We start from the raw sequence: 26,463 nt of genomic DNA, 5'->3' as shown, positions 1-26,463 counted from the left end.
AAAAAATTATTTTGTATTTTTTTCCTTTTATTCCAATAGTAAATTTAGGAAATGATTACAATTTTCTAATAGAAACAAAAAAAAAAAAATCTTAACTTTTTTACATCATAATTTTTACACTCGTTTTACACACATAACTCTACCTTCTTTCTTGTCACATGTCTAACTATTTTCTCTCCTTTTTTTTTAATTTCTATTATTTCTTTCCAAGGTGCTTGCATCCCATAGGTATGAAAAAAAAAAAGCAACATTGCTGATAACAAAAGCAAATTTAAAATTTAAAACTAAACAACCTCTTAATTCCTTAGACATCTCTTTCCATTTCATCAATTGAAAATTGACACATCACACCCAAAAGTTTTCTCTTTTAAGTAACAACATTCTCCCTTTCAATTGTTATTTTTATTTGGTTGACATGCTAATTTAAAATAAATGAACATGGAAGGAAATTTGCACAGTGACGTGATTTGATGTCATGAACTATTTATTTCACTTCCTCATTAATGTTCAAAGTTCCGACATCAACCCCACACAAAAACAACATCAATCAAATAAGTAGAGAAATAAAACATACAAGAAATTCATATCTGTACTCCCCCTTCCTCATATGTTCTTGTAATCTTTGTTTCCGGGGTTCCAAATAAGGTTAAGAAATTCAATAGTTTGATAAGGAACACCATACTAGACATTGGATAACTAACATTAATCAGGAGTCCACTCAGATAGGCTATTATAATATACATTTCCCTTCACAAAAGCAAAGGCAACTTATATCACACATGAAATTTTTTGCCAAGCTAGGCTTTTGTTTCCTTAACTCTGCAGGCAGCCACACTTGCCATCTGATGAAGTAGAACAACACGTTTTCAAAAGCAGTTAAATAACCATCGAACCAAATCACCTATCTTCCCTTTTTTGTTCCTCCAATTAAAAGATAACACTTCAATAAAGAAGGGTTTGTCTAGGTTACCCAAAAATAAGATAAATTTTATCATCTTAAGTATATTAATAAAGTTAAGACATTATATTAAAAGTTATATTATTATTATTTTTAATTTTTTATAAAGAAAATTCCATTAACCTACTTAAGATAAAGCTATTTATCTTATCCAGTAACTTAGACAAACCCAACAAAAAAAGGCTGACAAATCTTTTAATTTTCTTGTTATTTTTTAATTAGAGAAACAAAAAAGAGTTATGAAATGGAGCTAGGTGATTTCAAACCACATCTAAATAGCAAAGCTATGTTGAAAACTCGTCATCATCATCATCATCATCATCAGAGCTAGAGTAATCCATTCTCCGTTCTGCAATTGCAGGAAACAATCTTCTATGTAAGTCAGAAGCTGGTGGTGGTGACTGTTGGCGTGTGTCAGGAGAAGATGGCACTGATGTAGCCTCTTTCTTACTGTTAGAAGCCTTCACTGGCTTCATAGTTGTGTCCTTCACCTCTTTGCATACCTTATCCAATATTATCAAGAAATCACGGACAATAGAAAACAAACGCAAACCTTCATCTTTCCCTGCATTCCCATGAAAGTAATCTGCAGTACTCTTAACCAAAGCCATTATTCTCTTCTCTTCCTCCACCAGCCATGTCACATTCTCCTTTGCTTTCTCCAAAAACTTCTCCATGCAACGTTGGAACTCACTTTCTTCATCAATGTTTTTCAAGTCAGTGTTCAAAAACTCTTGACTCTTTACAAATGAATAACCTAGTTTTGACACTGCAGAAGTGAGTGCATCACCATCTATAAGTGCTGCTTTTTTCACCTCTTCAAGTTCAGCGCTTAAACCTGAAACTACTTGAAGGCCAAGGCTTCGATAGTGTTCAATAGATTCTTCACTACCTTCATCAGAATCATCTGTTCCCACACTTGAAATGCTTCTGCTTGCTCTCTCAGTTCGAACAGCTCTTATACCCTCAGAGCGTATGATCTCTTGAACCACAAAGTGTAAGAGTGTTATTTTTCCATCTGTTCCTTTTACATCTGAAAGTTTTAGAAGTGTGTCAAGCCTGAATGCTTGGGCACCACCACGATAGGTTCCATCGTTCATGCGGTTCCCAGTTTTCAGAACTGCTTCAAGTAGTTTTAAGAATAGCCTACTTTTTCTGAGCTCATCGCAAGCAACCTGCCAAAAAACTCATCAGTCATAAGCATGCAGAGCTTAATTTGTTAACCTTGTCTTATAAATGCTTGCAACTTATGATACGAGTGCAAATAAAGAGAGATAACCAAACTAAAAATAAATGATAGAAAATAAGAAAAATTAAATATAAATACAACGTAACAAAATATGTATTCAAAAAATAATAATTACACTTTAAGTATACTTATAATCATTATTTAGTTATAAGATTACAAAAACTGAGTCAAGGTGAATTTAAGAATCTCAAGGTAGTATTTAGATATTTAATAATAAAAAGGAGCAAAGTTAATATCTTTACGGGGGATTTTGCTTCCTAAATTTTTAATTTTCTATATTTTATAGAAAAATTTAAATATTTTAATTTAATTTATTCTTTAATGGTGTCCTTTTTATTTGGTCACTCTATTTTAAACGATTTTTTAGTTTTGTCATTAATGATAAGTGTCTAAAAATGAATTAGAATGAAATGAAATAAATGAATTAAAATTATCATTTAATAGTTTAAATATTTTCATAATAAAATGTTAATAAAAACAGTGCCATTTCATACAATACCGTAATTAGAGGCCAGAAGGTAAGAAAAAGGAGATATTAAATGAAAACAAATGCAATACGTGATGTCCTATTTCATTCTATTATTGTTTTAAGAATTCAAACAACGAAAATTAAAATCATCCCATTTCGCTCTAGTTCAATGAATTCAATAACCTCAGTCTCACCTCTAATGTTGCAAAGGAATCTTTAATGCTTGAGAACTCGTCTTGAAGGATAAACATGAACATCAAACATTCAAGACGTTTGAAAGCGAATGGAATGTCAACCAACACTTTGAGGAACCTCTCTGCTGGGCCTAGTTCCGACAGTTCTCCAGTAAACAACCTAAGCTTCAGTTCCTCTTCTGCCGTAGGTGCCATCTTCAACAACGTCTGGGTGAGCTCCGCAGGAAGCTCATTACCTGATTCAATCAACATATTGTAGTTCATGCTGTGAAATGCAAATATATATTAATCTTGGATAATTTCTGTAACATGTAAAACGTTTTTGATGTCTTTTTAATGATTTTATTAATCTTAATCTTTAATGCAGAATTTAATCATAAAGGTAATATTTTTTTATTATAAAGTATAAAAGTTATTATACTGTTATACTCTGAAGATAATAAATATATTTTTAGTAAAATATTATCATTTATTACTTTTAGTTATTATCTATCCTCAGGCCTTATATGACTGAAGTTAACATTTTTTAATACTAAAACTAATGAAGCAAATTATAATGAAAGGAAGGACCCTTTCAAATCTAACTTCAATATGTGAGTCCTAGCACATTCAACAAACCATTAGCACAGTAAAATTATATCACTTCCTGAAGTATATAAATGAAAAACCATAGAACATGCATTATGTCAAATTGAAAGCATATAATGTTAATAATTAATAAACAATACTTAGCGTCCTTACAGTGACATAAGACCTTTCTTAAAACTAGAGAAATATCAACTTTATGTCAAGAAAATTAATAAGTGCATATTAAAAATTCATAAAATAATTTTTTTTAGTTATGTGCTGTAGTACTCTAAAAAAATTTTAATGGATACTTTACCAAAAAAATTTATACCAATAAAAAAAGATACGTGACAAGTTTTAAAAATATTATTATATAATTTATTTAAAATTATATTATTTATATTATTTACTACATATTTCTATTTTATATATATATATATATTGTATATTAAATTTTTTATTTTACTTTTTTTACATTTTTTATAATTTTTTAATTTTAAATAAAATATAATTCATATTTAAGTAATTTTTATTTATTATAAATAAAAAGAATTATAATATAATATTATTATTTATTTTTCAATTTTAATTTGTTTAACTTCAATTGTGTCTTAATTCTATTTAAAGACTTAAATATTTTTTAATTTATTTAAATATAATAAATATAATAATTTATTATTAAATAAATTTATTATTTAAACATGTATATTAGTTAAAAAATTTCATGTAAAGTTTATCTTTTTTTTTATCGCATTTTAACATAAAAATTATAGGTCGTAACAAATGGATACTTATTTGAGTGATTTTTCTGCCAATGTAAACAGGCTAAAAATTAGAAATCCGAATATGGATTATGAAGGAGGCTAAAAATTTCAGTAGAAACTAATGGCCGTTCCCTTACATCCAAGAGAGAGAGAGAAAGAGAATTACCTTCTATCAGAGCATCAACAACTTCGTCTGTTGTCACATTCAGAGCTCGCAAAAGAATTGATAAGTTCTGTGCTTTCTTAGGGTCAATAATCTTAATGTACTGCACTGTATTATCTAAAGATGAATCCTTCTTGCGTTGATTTCTGTTCTGATTGGTGCATCCAAACAAAGACTCCATCATTTCCTCATTGATTCTGGTAATTAAGTTGTCATAGACATAAATTAGTGAAAGCAATCTCATTGTTATATTTGTTTTACTTTGCTAATTCAATGAAAGTTTCATCTTTTCCAAGAGTTAATATTCTTACACAAATGACCCTGCATTGATTTCATGCCACACCATTGATTGATCAGGTGTTGCAGAAACCTTATCCCAGAAAAATGGCTTTAGTTTTGGTTTTGTAGCATCACTCTGACTAGAACTTCCTTCTTTAGCTCGAAGTGGTCCTTGATTTCTACCTCCCATTGGTTTGGGAGGAGCAGGTGGAGGAGCAGCTCTTGGAGGTGGTGGTGGTCGTGGAGCAGCAGGCGGCGGCGGCGGTCCAGGAGGTGGAGGGGCTGATTTTCCGCTAGGAGGTGAAGGGGCTGGTTTTCCACTAGGAGGGGCTGGTACTTGTCCTGTACCTTCTGATGGTTTTGTCTCAACCTGTGAAGCATTGTTATCTCCATCCTTAGTGGATAAGTTTGTAACATTAGAAAGTTTCTTTTCATTGTCAATGCAAGATTCTTCCTTGTCATCATCTCCCAAACGAACAATCTTCTGTGAACCTGAAGAAAAAAAAATTACATTGAAGCATAGATTGAAGGACCAAGTGTAAATTGTGTAATGTTTTACAATCATATGCCCAGAGATGATTGAACATTTTAAGAGGAATTGATTATTTATTAGAAGTGTATCTTATAGAAGAATAATATATTGAAACTTGTAGTAGTTTAAGAAATCATTGATGCTAAAAACAATAAAGAAAGCATGAGAATTCATTGATTATTTGTAAGTTAAATGTAAAGGAAAAATAAGAGAGTTGGAAGTAAGAATGCTGAGTATTTTTTGATGTGTCTATAAAATATAAGTTCAAGAAATATTTTTGACGCGGCTAAAAGATATAAGTTCAAGAAATATTTTTTGATGTGGCTAAAAGATTTAAGTTCAAGAAATTGATGCAGTTACTCAAGAGTTTTGTCTTTTTAAGTGTTATATATTATAAATAAATTTTTCTATTATTCTGTGAAAAATTGCTTATAATATGAATTTGTATATAATAAATTTTCATTGAAAATTATAGAATTTAATGCATTGATACTATTAAATATTATAATTTTCAATAGAAAATTACTATTTATTGAGTTCTTATTACGTGTGATAGAGTTCAGAAAAGTTGATGATAAATAAATAATTGAAGTAGAGAGCAGAACACATAAGCATACCACCAGAATAATCACTTGAGGTTAATACAAGCAAAGGCCTGTCATCTTTGTCAACTTTGGTTTTTCTGACCTCACGATAGCAGAGAGCCAAGCCTATCAATATTATAACTGCTGATATAATGCAACCTATGAGAACTTTATGTTGCTTTTTGGCATCATTGCTAGGTGGTGAAGAAATAGGAGCATATATTATAGGTCGAAAATTTTGAGGAGGATGAGGACGAGGACGTGGTACACGTGATGGTGGTGGAAATGGTACAAACATATCTGGAGGGAGTGGTATATCCCTAGCTTGTGGACTAGGAGTTGGTGATGTTGGATTATGACTTGGAGTAGCAGAAGGGCTTGGTGAATCAGCAATCAAATTTCTTCCATGACCACTTTGCACACCTAAGGTTGATCTAGAATGCTTTGTTAACAAATATCTAGAGCTACCCTTTTCTTTAGAAACAGGAGCAGAAGGAGTTGTTCCTGTTTTTATGCAGTCCAAAAATTTATTTTTCATGACGGGAGGGAGAGACTTAGTTGCTTGGTATATGCTATTTTGTATTGAAAGAATAGACCTCATGTCACTGCTCCCTTCCAGTGAATGGAAGTCAAAATCTTTGACATCATTGTTTCTCTCTATCAATTCTTTCCTGCAATGTTTCCACGCATTTTCTACCTGTATCAACCAAATGATATAAAAGCACCATTCAGTGCAATGAAAATATTAAATACATGTTCCATAATTTTAATAGTCTAGTTATATAATTTACAAAGCCATATATAGTTTCATCACTTGAAATTTTTCACTGTCAGTGTCACGCTTGATCAAAATGTGGGGGCAACAGGTAGAGGCACGGTCCTTTTTAATCAATGTATCAACAACAAAGACAAGACCTTTGTTTTATATATGATTGTATCATCTTACATATTTAGTTTTCGTATTAAAGTAAAAGAGTGCAAACACTATCGTTATTTTTACAATTCTTTAGACTTTAGCTACATAGAAACATATATGCATATTTTTCTCCAAAAAAAAAAAGAAGATGCAGAGATCCTTCTTGTATGATAGTATGACACTACTGTTTAGCCATGCAATAAAAATGAAAGGATTTTGAAGTTATTGAACCTGATCAGTGTGTAATTTGTTATGAGTTCCTTCTTTGAAAAGATAAATAGACGCAAATTCTCTATAAATATGCTTCAGCAATAATAACATATTAAATGGTAAATTAAAGCAGATTTAACAAAATTCAGAATTAAGTGATCCTAGACCTTGTATTTGACATACAAACAGGTAACAAAAAACACAAAATTACCCACCAAAGACTTGGTTGGGAATTAATTAGCCAATCACTATATATCAAACCAAACAGAAGAATATGAGAGTCAAATTAAAAACCACAATTTTGGTAAGAGATTATTGAGAATTGAAAGAAGAAACTGAGCATGATCATGAACAAACAAAAAACCAGCTGAGAAATTCCAAAGAAAAGACAAAATGATAGAATTCTTATACCTGAATTCCATGTACATAAATGGATGATGACAAAGCCCCACCATCTCTAAAAATCTCCTCTTCCTTCCCCCTCTTCCCCTCTGAGCCCCCTTGGGCCAACGCACAAAGGAGAATGACATAAGCAACCGCATAACTGGGTCTTGTCAATTCCATTGCTTTCAACTTCACCAACCCAAACGCAATTTTTCATCTCTCATTGAACATGAAAATTCCTTTCAAGTCTCTAACTTAATTATAAACCCAACCACAAAAAAAAAGAGACACGAAGCTCAGACTCTGCACCTTCTCAGAGCTTTTATCTTCCAATATTATTATCCAAACTTCGCAGATCGCTCAATATTTCCACAAACCCACGAAGATTGGAAATTCCACAGGATCTTAGAAACTCAAGAATCGGGTTGGATTTAATGTGGCAATATATTGAGAGAGAATCAGAACATGTGAAAATTTGATGAAGCAGAACAATGGATTGATATTGATAAGATATGTATACAATGCAACGTTGGCAAAGAACCAATCAAATGAACGTTACGTACGTGAGAGCAGAACCCAATTCATGCAAAGGTAAAATTAACGAAACGGGGGGGTTGAATATACGTTTAAAATTTGAGCTTGATATGTTGATTTTTTGTTCCGTTGAAATATTATTGAATTGGAATACCAATGCAAGAATTTGTGTCGCTGAGAATTTTGATCATTCGAAAGCTTCTTTCCTGTGCTGGGTGGGAGGGGGCGTCAGAGGAGAGAGAGAAAGACAACGATGCATTGAAAGTCCTAAAAGGGACGTGGGGAGAACAATGTGGGACACCCATGATGTCATGTATCGGATGCTTCTTTTTCTTTCGTACCCTCCAACATTTATGTTTTTACTTTTTTAGATGCTTCCACCACACTAATTTGTTTCTCATTATATTACCCTTCTACTTTCCTTATTTATTGTCAATCACCACGACTTTATATAATTACACGATATTGCCCCAGCTATGATCAATGTACTTTTGTTTGTTATTAATTTAAATCCGGTTCAATTAATGATTTTACATTAACTTTTTGTATTGAGACTTGTAAATTGTAATATGAAAGAACAATTGTTAGATGGGCAAAATGTGTATTGTGGGGGAAAATAGAAGATAATTTACATTTATTATTAGTTATTCTATGTACAGATATTTTTTTTTCCCTTGCTATCTAATTTTCTCTCTCTAAACTATAGGGGGAAATTATGTTTTAAAATATCAAATATCAATAACACATTATCGATTATTATTTTAAGAGTTGAAAACATGCGTCCAACTAATTTCACCCAAAGAGAGATGGTCATTCACGTAGTTATTTAATTAAAACGTCAACATAAACTGATTTGAATCATAAAACTTGACTTGCCATCGTCATGAATGGAAATAATATCTTTTTATTTTTTCAAAATGAGTTTTTCGTTTATTATTATGCAATTGCTTTGAGGAATTAATTACTTTAGGGATTTTTTTTTTCGAAGAATCGTCTCGACTCTGTCAATTCAGGTTATTTATTTACAAGAATAATTTAGGCGTCAAATTTTATTTTATTTTTTGAAGTAGTAGAAATTTGTCTCATTTTGTGAGTAGCAAATTTATTGTTTGGAATATTAATTCCTGAAAACTAGGAATACATATGATCGTATTTTAAGCATGTTTAACAATTGACAGGTATGGCAACAACTGTGACAACTATAAATTAATTTCAGCCCCATTCTCGAATATATTTATTATATGTTTATGTTATGTGTAGGCAGTTCTCACGTTTAGGGGAGCATTTAGAACAAGAAGATATCGATGATACATCAATGAAAGAATCTGTATAAACCACTTTAACTTAATTTTTGGGACAAAATTCTAGAACTCGGGGAAGAAGAGTGTTCCGAGTATTGGGCACATGAAATAAACGGCTGAGATATAGAGGGAGAAAATCTAGATTAATGAAAAATCCTAAGCTTTTTAGTTGCGTAACAAAAACTCAAAATAGAATCTATCTCACTGGATATAATTATTTTCTTATGCCTTATTAGTTATTACTCCATATTTATATGCCTTTCTTGACTCCTAATTTTTTCTTCTTTCTAAACTCATAACAACCTAGGTGATGTTTGGTGTCGGAAATTTTTAATTTTCAACTAAATTCTTTTGCAAGAAATAAAATTTTCAAAAATAGATTTTTCTAAAAGATATTTAAAATATGTTTGACTATTATTTCACTTTCTTAAAAATAGAAGTATTCATATGATATATTAAACTACAGAACATTTGAATTTAAATGAAAATTAAAACATTGTAAAATCAAACAATTTTATTAGATTACATTAAATTTCAGATCTGCTTTTTAAAAGATCCAATTCTAACCAAACTTTCATACCTACACACACAAATAATTAATTGACTTCTCATTTTCACTTAATTATTTTTTCTTAATTTTACATTCATACTTTGTGCATTTATCCTATATTCTCATTAATCAGACACACTAAGTAATATTTTGTTAAAATTTCAGAAATGTAGAGTAGAATAATGTTCCATTGGTAAATATCATGGGGATGTAGCTCAGATGGTAGAGCGCTCGCTTAGCATGCGAGAGGTACGGGGATCGATACCCCGCATCTCCACTTTTATGTTTTCATTTTCTTTAAACAACATTTTTATTTCACTCCTGGTACTTGTTCTACTAAGGTTGTGTTTGCCCTCCTGCTCTTTCATGATTCATGAAAGAGACCGTGAGTGTCGCTCTAAAACTCAAGACAACAACCCTTCTTTCCAAACCTTCTTACCCCACCACTCTTCTACTTCCATTTCCTCTCTCTTCCCTACAATGTGGAACCTTGCTGCAATCACTCGCCAACTCAAAATCCTTCACACAAACACAACAACTCCATGCCCACGTCACCACCTGCGGCACACTCCTCCACAACACCTACCTTGCCACCAAGCTCTCTGCTTGCTACGCTTCTTGCGGCCACATGCCTCAGGCCCAACTCATCTTCGACCAAATAATCTTAAAGAGTTCATTTTTATGGAATTTCATGATCAGGGGCTATGCTTGTAATGGGTGTCCTTCAGAGTCCCTTTTTTTGTACCGTGAAATGTTCAGTTTTGGACAAAAGCCTGATAATTTCACCTACCCTTTTGTTCTAAAGGCTTGTGGTGACCTTTTGGTTCGGGAAATTGGTAGAAAGGTTCATGCTTTGGTGCTGGTTGGTGGGTTGGGGTTGGATATTTATGTGAGTAATTCAATGCTTTCGATGTATTCCAAGTTTGGTGACATGGCAACTGCGAAGTTGCTGTTTGATAAAATGCCTGTGAGGGATTTAACTTCTTGGAACACTGTAATTTCGGGGCATGTGAAGAATGGTGAGGCAAGGGATGCTTTTGCAGTTTTTGGTCGCATGAGAAGGGCTGGTGTTGTTGGAGATGGGACCACCTTGCTTGCCCTTCTCTGTGCTTGTGGTGATCTTATGGATTTAAGGATGGGAAAAGTGGTTCATGGATATGTTGTTAGGAATAGTGGTAAAGTGTGTAATGAGTTTCTGATGAATTCTCTGATTGACATGTACTGCAAATGTGATACCTTGTCTGGTGCGAAGACGTTATTTCAAAATTTGAAAGTGAAGGATACCGTGTCCTGGAATTCTTTGATTTCTGGCTATGCAAAGCGTGGGGATGCTTTTAAAGTTCTTGAACTTTTTAGTCAAATGATTATAGGAGGTGCAATTCCTGATGAAGTGAGTGTGATTTCTATGCTTGGAGCTTGTAATCAAATCTCAGCCTTGCTATTGGGTTCATCTGTTCACTCATATGTTGTTAAAAAGGGTTATGGAGTGAATACTGCTGTGGGAACTGCCCTTATTAGCATGTATGCAAACTGTGGAAGTTTATTTTCTGCCCGTTGTGCTTTTTACGAGATGCCCGAAAAACAATTGGCTTCATGGACAGTAATGGTTACAGGATTTGGAATTCATGGGAGGGGAAGAGAGGCCATCACCATATTTTATGAAATGCTAGATAAAAATATTGCTCCAGATGAGGGCATTTTCACTTCAGTTTTATCGGCTTGTAGTCATTCTGGATTAGTGGATGAGGGTAAACAAATTTTCTATAGTATGACCAGAGACTATAATGTGGAGCCTGGACCCACTCATTATTCATGTTTAGTGGATCTACTTGGCAGAGCAGGGTACATAGATGAGGCATATGCAGTTATAGAAAATATGAAATGGAAACCTAATGAAGATGTATGGACTGCTCTTCTTTCTGCTTGCAGATTACATAGGAATGTCAAGTTAGCAGAGATCTCAGCTCAGAAGCTTTTTGAAATGAATCCTAATGGAGTGAGTGGCTATGTTTGCCTTTCCAACATCTATGCTGCTGAGAGACAGTGGAAGGACGTTGAAAAGGTTAGGGAATTGGTGAAAAAAAAGAGATTGAGGAAACCACCTAGTTTCAGCTTTGTCGAGTTAAATAAGTCTGTTCATCAATTTTTTGTTGGAGATACAACCCATCAACAGTCCGACAATATTTATGCAAAATTGAAAGATTTGAATGAGCAGCTCAAGAAAGCTGGGTACAAGCCCGACACTAGTTCAGTTCTCTATGATGTTGAGGAAGAAATAAAGGAGAGGATGCTGTGGGATCATAGCGAGAGATTGGCACTTGCTTTTGCACTTATTAATACTTGTCCAGGAACCACAATCAGAATAACCAAGAATCTTCGTGTGTGTGGCGATTGCCACACAGTAATAAAAATGATTTCTAAGATCACGAGTCGGGAGATTATCATGCGAGATATTTATAGGTTTCATCATTTTAGAGATGGCTTATGCTCATGTGGTGGATATTGGTGAGTTTATGGAAGTCTGATGAAGTAGTAGATAGAATTCAAAATAAGGAGAATGCAATTCTTTTGTTGGATGGAATATTTCACATTATATACGAGAAGCCCCAACTTATCCATACCTATACACAAGAAGTCAGGTCCTTCCTGGCTGCTGTACCAAGCTTGCCAAACTCTCATTCAACCAGACACCCTGCCTTAACATACCAGCCACTTTGTCTTGTGCTCAAATAGATGGATAAATATAGATTCATTTACTATATCATTTTCTAGATGTTCTTCTCTTGCATCATAGTAGCCACTACCAAGTAATTTCTCTAATACTTGTTATATTGTTTTTCCATGTGAACTTATTTTCCTTTTTATGCGCCATTCTATTTTAACAGATAACAAAGTGAAATAAGGTGACGTTTTTCTAACTATTTGTGAAACAGAAAATGAAAATAGGAAATTTTTTCACAAACCGAATGCATCCTTAGTACCTTATTATGGTAACAATTGAGATGAAAAGACCAAAGATTGGAAGGATTTAGAATACAAGAGACGTGTTGGAATGGAGGAGATAAATAAGAAGAATGTTATAGGGTTAATGGATGGAGCGAATAGAGAATTGAAATAAAACGATGAAACACTGGACCAAAATGCAGCTAAGAAATTCATCCATGTATGAGATAAGCGGAAATAATGAATTGCCATTGAACATGAGTAAATCATGCCGGCTACACTTCAATGATCTTGCAGGTAAAAATCATTTTGTCCCCATACCTGGAAAATACTGAATTGTGTTCTGAAAATGAATATGAAGGTTTTATGTTAACTTGCAATATGATTTTAGTTTTTAGAGAAAAAAAAAACTTGAGAAAGACAGGGAATTTAAGAAAATAATGTCTTTTAGAGTTTAAATACTTAGCAATGGAATAATTGTTATATTATAAGCCCAAATGTCATAAAACTTAACATGAATTGTAGCTTAAGTATGCCCAAGAAGCATTGCTATTATGTGTAATAAATTTTGGCTTTCCTTTAGTTAGATATGTCTCAAAAAGGTTAATTATTCATGTTTTCTAACTTGTTCATTCTCCTCATATCATATGTTAGGCATTTCATTATTTCTAAAACTATGTCTTTGAAAGCTGACGTGTGATTGGGTTTCTCCCCTACTCAAGGTTTATATATTTTACAGTCATTTGAGCCATATAATATTAAAAATATTAAGAATTTGTTTTCACTTCATACAGCACTATGGATGTTCATGTTGTGATAATCAGAGTAGATGGAAGTTTGATAACATAATTTATTAAACTCGTGGATAGGAAAGCACACATAAAAGTACACCCGAGCAATATCTAGATGTTTAGACATTGCAACATTATTGCATTATTATTAGCATCGCAGACGTGGGGGACTGGGTGATTTATTTATATCTGAACAGTAGATATTATTTCCAGCAGATTTTTTTAATTACTCCTCACGTCAAATTGGCAAATCAACCATCAACTTTCATGTCTGTCTCTGAAAGCCAGGGGAACGGGGCTGTTGGTTTAGTTGCTTCAAGAAGAACCTCAATGGGAATCTTTGGTTCTGGTGGCTTCAATGGTGTTATGGCCTGATTGTACTTTTGAGGGTCTGCACAGTAATCCTGCAATTTGATGGGAGAGGATTAGCTGGCAGTATGGTAATTATGAAACTGAAGAAATTTCAAAAGTATTATCTTTTAAGTGCATGCATAACAGCTTCTCACCTGATCTGCATGAAGCTTCAGCACAAATTTTTTGAATATAGCAAAATTTGATTGTTGTAGTAGGTCATCTGAAAGACGAAGGTACGTGAATCCGATCATCTTTAGTTTTGGAGGGCCATTTTTGTTGACACCTTGTGGCCTTGCATTCAGTATGATCTGGTTGTAAGCAGTGGCATCATACCTTGGAAGTGCATTTTCTCCAGCAACTTGGATATTTTCTTTCCAACCTCCACTAAAGACCTGTGCATGTATTCATGTTTGGCAATTTAACCACTACAATACAGAAATTACACTTGGCCAGGCATCATCTTTAACAAGAAGAGCAAACATGAAACTAACGAAAAATGTAATGAATTACCTGCTGGACAAGTTCCTGTGGTCCACTTTTGGCATCAGCGCTTTGTTCTGAGTCCTTCATCTCAAGACATGTAAAGTTAAGGATGGCATGATGACGAGACAGCATTCTTGCAATGGGACGGTATCCATCTCTATCATGAAGATTGTAATATCCAGCAGTAAGCTCAGCAGCATGATTTTCAACTTTGTACCACCAGTGGATTCCAGATACCTGTTACCGCGTAGCGGTTAATAATTATTTGGCAGAAAATGTTGTGGACTGTTAATTGAGGTGTTATGAAATTTACTTTGATCGCTAAGTTGACTTTACAGCCCAGGAAAGCTTTGTTGGCTTGTTCTAGAATTTCATCTCCATGATTCAGCAATTTGGTAGAATACCAAGTTAAGAAGAACTTCCCTTTCTCAGTGACATATGTGCCATTTGATTTGAAGAACCCAGTAGATTCTGGTACGTCGTTATACTTCCCTGCATCATCTGGCAGATCCCATTCAGGATGGCCAGCCGTTGCTGCAGCTGCTTTAAAATCTGCCTTCAAATATTTGTCATAGCACTGCAGAATTTCATATTTATGATGATGTTTTCAAGTGCTAAAATCCCAGTTTGGGTCTGAAACTATTTTGCTTGAAATCTGAGGGCGGACTCACCTGAAATTCTCCAATACCAGGAAATTTCCATCCTTGACTTTCTGGATAAGAGGGGTACCTGAGCTCTCCTGCTGGGCCAAGTCCAACTTCAACATCTACAATAAGCCCAGATGCAAGAAAATCTGACATGTTTTCTCGGAAACTCTTCATGTAGTCACTGTATATCTGCATACAGCAGCAAGTTTAAACATGCTGTAATAACCAAGATAATTATTCATATAGCCATACATTTAGAAGTTGTCTGCAATATATCTTATTACACAATAAATGTTTATTTAATAACTTGAACTGAACCAAATAGATCGAATCTGTTTCTCTTTCTTTGTCGTATGTTACTCATTTTATTTCTGTTGTTTTATTTTGTGATCTTTTACTTCATATACACGTAATATTGGTGAAAAAAGGATTAACAAGGCTGATAGTGTTAGCATCTTGTGGGGTAGGATTATGCCAGTCAAAGACTCAATCAATCAGTTTCTCTAGTTTTTTAGTAAGCCATGTTATTATTATTATACTTCTTTGTTGTAATGCATGAATTGACAGCATGAATGCTAGTTATTAGAAAGGTAATTTTAATTCACACATTTCACCTCAATGGCTGTTCTTCCATGGAAAATAGGCTGCTTGTCTACACCAAGGGTTAGATATTCTATGTTCCTGGTACCCGATCGGTTGGTGTAGAAGATATCAGGATCTGATTCTCCAATGTTAAGTACCCAAGGAGGAATTGGGATGTTAACAACATCTCCTACGTTCCCTCCACATTGATGGAATGACATGATGGCTTGCAGTTTCAAGCCACATTCCTGAACCAGTTGAAACAAGCGCCTATAGGCACTCCAGTCATATTGCTTAGGCCCCTTCAGTTCTATGATACCCCACCACACATCAACCATAACCCCATCAACACCTGCTCCTCGTAGCTTCAAGAGTCCTTCTTTGAGCCCATCTGGGTCTTCAAAGACATTCTCAGCAGAAATCACTCCAAGCTAAAGTTGTATGAAACAAAAGCAATAAAACATGTTAATTAGCATGTGTTTGTTTATGTGCATCGTTGTTATTTGATTGTTTCATATGTACATAAAATGGTATCATGGAAACACACTAGTTATGTGCATGACTTACTGGGAGCATCACATAAGCTGGAACATAGTTTAGTAACATGTTTTTGCTGGAAGTGGTCATCTTGCTACTGCCGTTGTTTTCTTTAAAAGACCTTAACGAGTTCCAAAGTTCTCTGATATCTATGAAAGCGAAAAAGGAGATGCTGCTACGTACTTCCTGCTTGTTTGAAGCCACGACACAAGGGTGGCTTTTATAGAAGAAAAAAGAATGAATAGTTACACTCGCAATTAAAAAAATCTCAAATATTTTTTTATATTTATTTTAAAATTTTGTCTTGTCACATTATTTATCACATCTTTATTATTATTTTCTTTACTTCCTATCCTTCTCTTTTTACATAAAATTTAGATGAGTTAGGTTTCACAGACTCGCTTGAGTCAGGCATTGTTTAAGGTTTAAATAATGTTTAGAGAGTTATTTATAGATCACCTATCAAGAGAGTCTTCACCTCCAAAATGAAATTTGAACTCAAGTTCTTAGGATATACGAATCTAATTCTTACTAATTAAACTAACTTTCGTCGACATCTTTATCTTTTTTGACCTATTTTACACTCCAACAAAGAATGTGAAAATATCACTGTTCATAAAAGAGAGAGAGAGAAACAAAAGATTAAGAAAATTATTATCTACGGTGTGAAATTAAAATGAGCAGAAAAATGAAAGAAATAAAAATATAATGAATAATACAAATATATATATATAAGAGAATGATCTTTTTACACCAGTATTTATACATTCAATCTGAGTATTTTATTTAATTTAAAAATAATAATAAATAAATTAATAAATTATAACTCATTAAATTTAAATTAAATAAAAAGTTTAAATTAAATGTAAGAGTTTTTAAACTTACATCATTATAAGAAAATTCCGTTCCATATATATATATATATATATATATATATATATATATTGAGTAACAGAATTTGCTGTCGCTGGCTGCATTTTTTGCCTTGGCGCAATGACAAAGTTTGACACTGTGGGCCTATGAGGATTCTTGTGATCAAAATTTGAAAATTCCTTACCTTATCAGGATGGTGATCATTTAACTTTATATTATTTGTTGCTTTTTAGTAATTAATTAATTATCACTATGGTCATTAAGTAGGTCACATCAATTTTAGCACGTTTATAGACAATGATGGATGAGTATACTTAAACATATATTATCGAATGCATTATCTTTTGCTACTAAGTTTTTATCATCTAAGCATAACTATTGGTTTATCTTACTTTTTTACGCTTTTGTTTATATTTTTAAGGTTTGAATATATTTTTTATTCTTATATGTTATACTAATTTTTAATTTAGTTCTTATATGAAAATCTTTCTCTCTCTCTCTCTATATATATATATATACTGTTTTGGTTCTTGCTGTTAATAAATATTTTGACATTGTCAACTAAACTAAAGAAGTTTTATGGTGCCAGCAAATTTCATGTTTTTTTCTTACCTTTTCTTTTATGTTTTGTTTGTTTTTTTTTTAATAGAAATGATAAAATGTAGAAAGAAAAGTGTATAAAAATAAAATTTATATTTGATTAGATGTTTTGCCTTACATGAATAAAAAAATCTATTATGTGGGATTTACCATTTAAATTTTTTCATACAAAGTGGTGAGATTGGACTTTTTTAATTTTTTAAAATATTTTATTGAGGATAATTTTTTTTTAAAATTATCATTTTATAATATAACGCTTATAAAATAAAAAATTAGATTCATTAATTAAAAATGATTTATAAATTATGGTTAAATACATGTATATTTATAATAAATTATATAATTATAGGAACTTGTAATTTTTAATCATTGGCTATCCCTTTATACTTTATTTCTTAACTTTAGAAAATATATAATTTTTAATTTTTTGACTTCTTTTAAAGAAGATTTTTTTAAAAAAAATCTTCATTGTGATAATATAAGATTATAATAAAAATATTAAATTATAGTCATATTTCAAAATTAGGCTTTATTATAATAATTGTGAAATTAAAGAAACTAAAACTAAGTAAAATTTATTAAGGGACAAAAATTATACATTGATTAATTAAATGAAAGAGGAGAATATAATTAATTTTATTAGCTATTTCTGTATTAAAAAAATTAAGATTCGTGACTCACGTAATAAATAAATAGAATACATTCTCTCTTTTATCTTAATTTTTACATTAAATAATAAAATATTTAAAAATTATATATGCACACCCGAGAATAAGGTACTCATACATTTTTAATATTTTTCATTCGTTATAAAAAAAATTCTAGGTATATTTTATGTACGATTTTAATTATCATTCCTTTCAATGATCATTAAAAAGAAACTTTGATTTTTTGGGGAGTTTTATATCCAACTGAGTTGCTTACACACTTTCTTTACGAGTGATATATATAAATATAAATGGTGCGAATACCATAAGCAAAACAAGCTGTGTATCAAAGTATCAAAATGACAGTGTCCGTGCATTGCGTGGAGTGCACATATAATAAAATAAATAAAATATTTTACTATGGACGTATAATAAAAAATAATAATTTAAATATATTTATTATTAAAATAATTTATGAAATATATTTACAAGTTTAAAAGTAAATAATTTAAATAATTAAGAAAGATGAAATAGTTATTAATTATGAATAAGTGTCTTGGTTCATGTACAATGTTGTAAGATATTTTTTGGTTTTAAATAAGTGACTTTCAAGTGAAAGGATATAGCTTTTAAAGATATCTTTTGGTTTTAAAAACATGATTTTCAAGTAAAATGATATGACTTTCAATAGTATCTCTTGATTTTAAATCATTAACTATAAATAATCCTTGTTATTGAACACGTAACGAACTTTTACTGTGTATAACTTATGAGTTTGAATATTCTTAAATTTCAAGTTTAAGAAAGAAAATTTCTTGTTATGGCTAGACAAGAGATTTAAAGGTCACTAGAAACGAATTTTTGAAGCACCTAATTTAGATAGGAGTTAATAGAAACCGCTCTATAACAATACATTTATATAGTGGTTAGCGTTGAACTGCTTTCAAATCTATACTTCTAAAAGTTGTTATCTGTTAATTGCTTTTCAAAGTTATACCTTAAAGAGCAGTTAGCATTAAATCGCTATCAGATATATATTTCTAAGAGCAGTTCTCTATTGACTGCTCTGTAAAGTCACTTTTGAAGAGTGGTAACTTCTCAAATTCAAATTTGTACTTCTGTTCTCTATTAGCTTATCTCTAAAGTTAGTTTTAGAGAGTTACTCTCCAAAATCTTTAACTTTTATAAATAAAGCTCGCTTAACTTTTATAAACTTTTGAGAGCGGTTCAACGCCGCTCTCATTTAATTGCTCTCCAAAGTTATACTTTAGATAACAGTTAGCGTTAAATAGCTCTCAAATCTGTATTTTTAATAGTGATTCTCTATCAATTTTTCTTCAAAGTCTTTAACTTTTATAAGTAAAGTTTGCTTAACTCATGAATCTCTTGGCGCTTCGTCTTACTAACAAAGTTGGTCTCTTTTACTTTTATAAGTTTTTTTCATATCTTTTATGTATGTAGGTTCTCTTTGTATTTTATGTTTTCTTCATCTCTTGTGCGCTAAAAAATTGTTCTTTTTTCTCATCTACAGGTACATTTTTCACAATTCATTCTATTTTTTTTTATTAACGATGAATCATTCATTCTTTCTTTTTTTCTTTATTAACGATGAATTGTCCTATTAATTTGTTCTTTTTTTCTCTGCTTACTTGTGTTTAGTTTATGCAGATGTGAACTGTTTGGTTAACACACTGTATAAACTCAAGATTTAATTTTAATTTGTGATAAAAAAAAATTTTAAATGTCAGACTTATAAATTAAAATTTAAATATAATAATAAATTAATTTTAATTTGCAACAGATCTAAAAAACTCACAAAGAAATAAATTTTAAATTTTAAATTCGTAGTTTACACCTATAATTTGGAGAGCATGCAGTTCCGCATGGAACCGCTCCCTAATCTTAACATCTATACTTTGAATAGCAGTTCCGCATATAACCACTCTCTAATATTAACTTTTGAGAGTGGTTTAAACAACCACTCTCTTAAATGCAACACATTAGATAACACAAGATTTTAGAACATTTTTAAATGCTCTCTAATTTAAAATGGAATCACTCTCACAATTCTTTTTAGACGTAGTGTTTCATTATATCTTAGGGAAGCATCGTTATCAACCCATAGCAACTTCGTGTAGAAACAAATATCTTTATAAAGATAGCTATTGATTTTGTGACTTGAAACTATTATTATAAATTCTTTCTCATCATGTTCAACACAAAGTTTTTTAACAATTTGATATTATTTTTATATAATTTTTAAAAAATTAATAGGTATGTGATTTTATTACGTGCTTATGAATACGCAATAATTTTTTAAAAATAAAGACTCACAGCTTTGAAGCTTGATTATTGACAACTTTCTAGATGTTTTATTCATTTTTTTAGGTATATTTTATAAGCCTAAGAAGAATAAGCTTAGTAATCACTTTACACGGAAGTAGTATTAATCGTGTTAATAATAAGCGAACCATAGTGTCAACTTTAATACTACGCCATCAATATAAGATAAGATCATAGGATCACATTAGTTGCTAGATTTACTTATAATTAATTTAATTTTATCACTTTAATTTTAAGATTAACTGCATATTAACTCCGTCGATCGATTGCTTCTTCTTCAATTTTTCTTTTCAGCAACAAATCTATTCAAGTGAAGAGCCGACAGATCTTGACATTTTTTTTAATTCTTCTTTTTGACAATATTTACAACAATGCTATTCCCACAATTTTATTTTAACTAGTATTTTATACATTGAATGGAAATTCTTAAATTGAAATAAAAATTACAAGTATAAATAAAAGAACATATTCAAGATAAATTTTAAAATTATAAAGAAATATGCATATTAATTTAATTCAAGTAAAATATAAATTTTTTTAATAATATATATATATATATATATATATAATCATTATATTGAATTTTGTATATTAGTTTTTTTCATATCAAATCACCATTTATATTATTATATTAATTCTTTTCAGTAACATCTTAAAATTGTCTTTTTTTATTAAATTCAACTTACTTAAGCTGTTTAAATTAATATATATTTTTATAATCTATGTTTTAAAAAATATTTTCCTTTATTTTAATATTTTAAAAGAAGAATTAAAAATTTGACTATGAAATTGCTAATATTAGTTGTGTATAAAAACTATATGCCTATTTTTAAGATTAATCCTTAGAGTGTTTAATTGCACTGCCTATTATCTATTATGGTAACCTCATCTCTTGCTCCTTCGGTTCACTTGTCAATTGTCATCCTCAAATCTTATATCTACTTTTTATCAAATCAGGTACAACGCCTATCCAGCATGAAAGATCGAAAAAATCTCTCCTTATATAGTAAGAAAAGAAAATATGGACACCTTAATTAACTTAAAGAACGAACCAAATTGCTTCTGTCTTTTTCACTCTATGGCCAACATGAGATATTCAGAAAACCTTATAGTTTATAAATGGCACTATATAATAAGAACGATTAACTGCGCAATAGAAAATAGTCAATTCTTATTAAGAAAATAAAATGTCACACCATGGCTTGGGTTCACAATATGATATAGGGTTTTGCCTCTCTTCCTTTGTCGAACTCTTGATCGAAGAATTACATTTATGAGAAACTTACTCTCAAGAAGGACAATATTGGCTTGGAATTTCAACTTAGTTATTATTATTATTATTATATAAACTTGCAAATCAACTATTTATGCAAACATTAGTTTTTATTATTTCACCAAATATGATAATTAATAATTTTTGTTAAAGTACAATTATAAGGAATAAGACTTGCTTCGATCTATAATAAATTTCAATATAAATTTATAAGACTTTAAATTCTTGAATTTAAGTTTGGAGTTTGAATTTTTAATTTTAAATTGAGATTAAATTTGAGTTATTTTAACGCAATTCAATTAAATGATTATATATGAAAAACTAAACTTTACCTGTCTATAGCATATTTTTATGAATCTAAATTTGTTTACTCAACTTACTGAACTTCGTCGACTAAAGAATCGGTCGGTAATTCATTTTATCAGTTAAAGTGGCAACTTACTTGTTTTACTTTTATTTTTATTTTTTTCATATATATATTTTTCTTGTCTTCCTATCTCATCAATTTTCTAACTTTTTTAAAAGCACCGTACACTGCTTTTACTCGGGTCCTCTCTTCACCAAAATATCCTCATTATTAGTTTGATGTGAGTTCATCAATGAAAATGCCCTTTGTCGGCTTCTACCTTGTGTTATCTGTTTCGCCTTGCGCATTGGTTATCATTATCGGTTTTTCTTTCACTGGGACCAAACCTTCATTTCTTACGGTGGATTTTTTTTTTCTTCCCCTTCATTCATGATGAGTGTCAAATATTTCGTTACTTTCTATTCTAGTTAATTTAATAAGTATAAAATATTTCGAATAAATCACTCGTACCACAAATAGCAATTAACAATCCTTACAATCATCACAAATAGGATTTGTACGTGTACCAATGTTCCGTGGTAAAGAGACAAGAAGTTAGATCGTGATGCCTCGATACACACTACATTAATACTGTGAGTAACTTCTATAATATATATAAGTTCGGTGAATAATAAGACTGGTGAAAGCATCATAAGAATTATATATGAATATATTAGATTCAAATTCTTTCTTATTACAATACAAATTTTATGTAAAAGTTTACTTAATTATATATATATATATATACATGGAAAGAGGAGAATATATTTACATGATAGATAGGATAAATAAAAAGTCAAGAAAGAAAATATAAAATTCACTTAAATTGCTCAAATTTGCTTAAAGGAATTTTAAATAATTTTTTTATTATTTTTTTCATTTTTACTTTGTGATTGAATGTACAGTTCTTGCTGTCATTGAAGATCATCTAAATCCGAAAATATTCTGCAATAGCAAAAATAGAGAGAGGTAGCTAGCCAACCATGTGATCGGAAAAGCAAAAGTTCATGAAATATAGTGATGGTAGTAGTAAGGTGGTGAGAAATGGATCAAGGTCAAAATTGTTATTTTATTATTTTTATCGTGATTTAAGTTAAATCATTCATTTATTTGAATTGATGATCGTGTATATAAATATTATTTTTACAATAAAAAAGTGTTCTTTTATCACTTAAAGAGAGATAGAAAGAGAAGAGAAGAGAAAAAGAGAAAGAGAGAGTAGATGAGTGATATGATACTGGGATAGAGAGAAATTTATTATTATAAAAAGTAATATAAGTCTTATGTTTAGCAAATGTTTTAATCTGTCTTCTCTGAGAGAAATTTGAAATTAAAGAAAAGTAGATTTATTTCAAATTTGAACCAAGAAGTTGACTGCTTTTCTTTTGATGTTCACCCTCTTTAATCAGTCACTATGCATGATTGTTTTCAATTTTTTGCACCTGGAAACTTCAATCACCGTGAAATATACAGATATTTTTTAAAAATAAATATACATAATATATAATAAAATGATTTAAATTATTAAATTTTAGAGATTTATTTTAATTTAAATTTATAAATACAAATAAATACCTACCGGCCATAATAATCTTATTTAACTCAGAGTACTATCTCCACTGAAAAAAAATACTTGTATTATAAATAAATAAAAATTATAAAAAATATAATAATTACTTTCACTAAAAATATAATAAATAATTTTATTTTAATAAAATCTTATTATTAATTCCTTAAAATTAGTTCTAAGAGATATAATTAACATTTTTTTTCAAACACTCAATTTAACTTCTCAATCATCCTCGACAATCTAGCCCTTGACATGAATCGTTTCAATGGAACCTTGTAATTTTGCTTTGCCTACTCGACAGTATCAATTCTAGATGTCTCTACCATATTCTTGACAAAAAAAAAAAAAAAATCTCTACCATACTTATATTTTGATAAATAATCACCAACCTTTATTTAAAACAAAAATCATCATCTAACTAAATTAAAATAAAAACGTGCCAAAAAAAAGTATAGCATATAGAAAATAAATAAATAAATGTTGAAGTTATTAACTTAATAGTTATTATCTATTTATTTAATCTATCATATTATTTTCTTTTGAGACCGATCTAATTAACTTCATAATTATTTTTATCTCTCATAACTACTTGTAAGAGTTACAACTTGAACCTGCCTCTTCAACTACCGATGAGAAACCAATATCCAAGTCACGCAACACAAAGAGGACACATCAGAGTCTCATAAGACACCACAACCACCACCCAACACAAAGCCCAATGTGTCATGGCCCTGAAATGATACTCTTGCAGTACCTTGCTTGGGCTGCAACTGACAAACAAACACGACAGGGCCCAGTCAGTGACGGCCCACTCGAATCTAATGTGGTAGAGAACGTGAGTGCATTTTGCTTGAAGTAACATGTCTTCTACTTCAGTCACAAGCCCAAAACATGTGGAGCAGCTAGCATCCCAAGAATTGATCAAAAGGAATCATAATTCATTGAATATCTGAAAATCATTTTATAATATCTTTTTAATAATCCTTCTAATAATAATATGAAAAGATATGAATAATCCTTCTAATTAATATAGGATTAAGATATGGATTGGAAAGATGTTGTGAGATGATATAATATTTACTAATTCATGTCACAGCCACCAAGACCATGCATCAATGAGCTAAAAAATGCCAAAAATTTCAATGCCAGGAACTATGAGTAAGAAAAAATAAAATAAAATTTAGTAACAGTTATTTATTTAATTTTTTTATATAAATTTTGGGTATGTGGATGTGATTTTCGGTGCACAATATAAATTGCTGGGTATGTGGAAAAGCCTAGAAATGCATAACCAGTCAATGTTCACCGCCGACTTCTAACTAAACTAAATGTAATCCAGTCATATATGAGCTGCATTTATTATTACTTGCTGTACTTCTTTTAATCAATTTACTTTGAAAGGGAGAATATAAATTTTCATATATTTTATTAAAATTTACTTTTCCTACTTTTAAATACATTTATTATTAGTATTTTTATTTATAATAAGTATTTGAACTGTTTAAAGATTAAGTATAGAATGATATGATTAAAAAATAAATAATAGTCATATACAGATAATAATTAACATAAACTCTTTGGAACTCTGATCGAAGTCCAAGAAATCTTGAATCTTGGGACCATGTATCATAAGATAAGAAAGTAACTCCCCTGCCGCCTTAATTTAACAAAAAATCAATTCCATTTAAAGGAATTTTATACTGTGTACTTTTACTCCAATGATCTATTCAGTGACTAAATATTATCAAATATAATATTCATACTCTCTTGAAAAGAAAATTGTCATTATAACATAATTTCATAAACATTATATGTATGAAACGATAAATTATCATAAAATAGTATAATAATCTAAGTGTCTAACAGCACATAATTCAGTTTACGTCATTTCGATATATCCCAACAACCGGCATCAATTGGTCATAGACTGTGTAAGGCATGTATGGATATGGTTTCGTATCCTACCGCCATGGGATTATGTGTCTTCTTTTTTTACAATTTTTCTTGGTTGAAACCATGGCATTTTGTTTTTAAAAGGGAAATCTCACCACCCCATTTGTTTGAAAATTTGGGAGGGGGAGGTGGGGGCATCGGTGAATTATGAAAGTTGGTCAAGAAATTGTTTTTTATATCTGATATTGTAAGTTTGATTAGTGAAAAAAGCATATTAGGAAAAACAAAGACAATTATGTCGACAAGAAAATTAGAAAAATGAAAAACACGACTTACCATTTCTTGAAAAAACTTCATTGTGCTAATATTTTATGTATTATTTCAACTGCAAACTACATTCTCTAAGCATTCTATAGTGATTAGTGAAGGATTTCCTTTACGCAGGCCAAAATGACTAATGAGTAGTTACATGTAACTCTGACTTATTATTAATATAAGGTCCACAGCCTAAGAACCATTGGAGGGTTTAATGTAATGCCTAAAGAATTGAATTGATAATCGATATGATGATAGCGATAGGAGATCAATCCATGCATGCACGGATGCACCTGTCTGTCACCTGCTAATTTCCAGCCATATATACTCATACAGTGCCATGCCAACTGCTCCTTTCATTTTCTTCCAAACCCCTGAAAGGGAAATTAGGACAGAGGGACCTTCCATGCATAACTATTCCACTATATCGGAGTTTGACAAAAATGCATGTCAAAAATAAAATATTCAATTTGTACGTTATTCCAATCCTAGCTAGCAGGCATCCCCTACACCAGTGTTTCTTGTCACTTTTCAGCCGCTAGTAATTGCATGGCATATGAAGCATGCTATGTAAGTGTGATAACACACACGCAAAAAAAAAAACTTTGGTAA

At 30.8% G+C, this 26,463-nt stretch overlaps 3 protein-coding genes and 1 non-coding gene across 5 annotated transcripts; 2 read left to right on the top strand and 2 right to left on the bottom strand.

Annotated features, from left to right (window-relative positions):
• Window positions 1-1,242: 1,242 nt before the first annotated feature.
• On the bottom strand, window positions 1,243-7,449 carry LOC113859708 (formin-like protein 3). Its single transcript, XM_027492415.1, has 6 exons — window positions 7,297-7,449; window positions 5,793-6,456; window positions 4,676-5,135; window positions 4,368-4,561; window positions 2,871-3,106; window positions 1,243-2,133 (listed from the first exon to the last, which is right to left on the bottom strand). Exons 1-6 carry the CDS (start codon window positions 7,447-7,449, stop codon window positions 1,243-1,245), a joined length of 2,598 nt encoding a protein of 865 aa, XP_027348216.1.
• Window positions 7,450-9,858: 2,409 nt separating this feature from the next.
• TRNAA-AGC lies at window positions 9,859-9,931 on the top strand. Its single transcript has one exon. It is a non-coding gene; the product is annotated as a tRNA-Ala (tRNA).
• Window positions 9,932-9,973: 42 nt separating this feature from the next.
• Window positions 9,974-15,157, top strand: LOC113857819 (putative pentatricopeptide repeat-containing protein At3g11460, mitochondrial). The gene is made up of 2 exons (XM_027490038.1): window positions 9,974-12,894; window positions 13,605-15,157. Exon 1 carries the CDS (start codon window positions 10,028-10,030, stop codon window positions 12,161-12,163), a length of 2,136 nt encoding a protein of 711 aa, XP_027345839.1. The 5' UTR covers window positions 9,974-10,027; the 3' UTR covers window positions 12,164-12,894; window positions 13,605-15,157.
• Window positions 13,428-16,052, bottom strand: LOC113857820 (beta-amylase). Of its 2 annotated transcripts, none has more exons than XM_027490039.1 (7): window positions 16,022-16,051; window positions 15,487-15,885; window positions 14,897-15,061; window positions 14,539-14,802; window positions 14,253-14,462; window positions 13,895-14,134; window positions 13,428-13,792 (listed from the first exon to the last, which is right to left on the bottom strand). In XM_027490039.1, the coding sequence occupies exons 1-7, from the start codon at window positions 16,028-16,030 to the stop codon at window positions 13,640-13,642; spliced, it is 1,440 nt and encodes a 479-aa protein (XP_027345840.1). In that variant the 5' UTR covers window positions 16,031-16,051; the 3' UTR covers window positions 13,428-13,639. The 2 variants fall into 2 exon arrangements, with proteins under 2 accessions (XP_027345840.1, XP_027345841.1); XM_027490040.1 differs by having other exon boundaries at window positions 13,716-13,792; window positions 14,011-14,134; window positions 16,022-16,052.
• Between the last annotated feature and the right edge of the window lie 10,411 nt (window positions 16,053-26,463).

The sequence above is a fragment of the Abrus precatorius genome, unplaced genomic scaffold (assembly GCF_003935025.1).
Source record: "Abrus precatorius isolate BTA unplaced genomic scaffold, Abrus_2018 Scaffold2, whole genome shotgun sequence".
Lineage (NCBI taxonomy): Eukaryota > Viridiplantae > Streptophyta > Magnoliopsida > Fabales > Fabaceae > Abrus > Abrus precatorius.
This window is presented reverse-complemented; position numbering and strand designations above follow the sequence as displayed.

Bases quoted from the DNA above. Each gene is read 5' to 3' on its own strand.
- LOC113859708 (XM_027492415.1), bottom strand. From the start codon at position 7,449: ATGGAATTGACAAGACCCAGTTATGCGGTTGCTTATGTCATTCTCCTT. The intron at 5,136-5,792 runs GTATGCTTATGT...TTTTTTCTTCAG, and splicing joins CTCAAGTGATTATTCTGGTG to GTTCACAGAAGATTGTTCGT. The intron at 4,562-4,675 runs GTAAGAATATTA...CTTAATTACCAG, and splicing joins ATCAATGCAGGGTCATTTGT to AATCAATGAGGAAATGATGG.
- LOC113857819 (XM_027490038.1), top strand. From the start codon at position 10,028: ATGAAAGAGACCGTGAGTGTCGCTCTAAAACTCAAGACAACAACCCTT.
- LOC113857820 (XM_027490039.1), bottom strand. The intron at 14,135-14,252 runs GTAATTCATTAC...ATACATGCACAG, and splicing joins CACAGGAACTTGTCCAGCAG to GTCTTTAGTGGAGGTTGGAA. The intron at 13,793-13,894 runs GTGAGAAGCTGT...ATCAAATTGCAG, and splicing joins TGAAGCTTCATGCAGATCAG to GATTACTGTGCAGACCCTCA.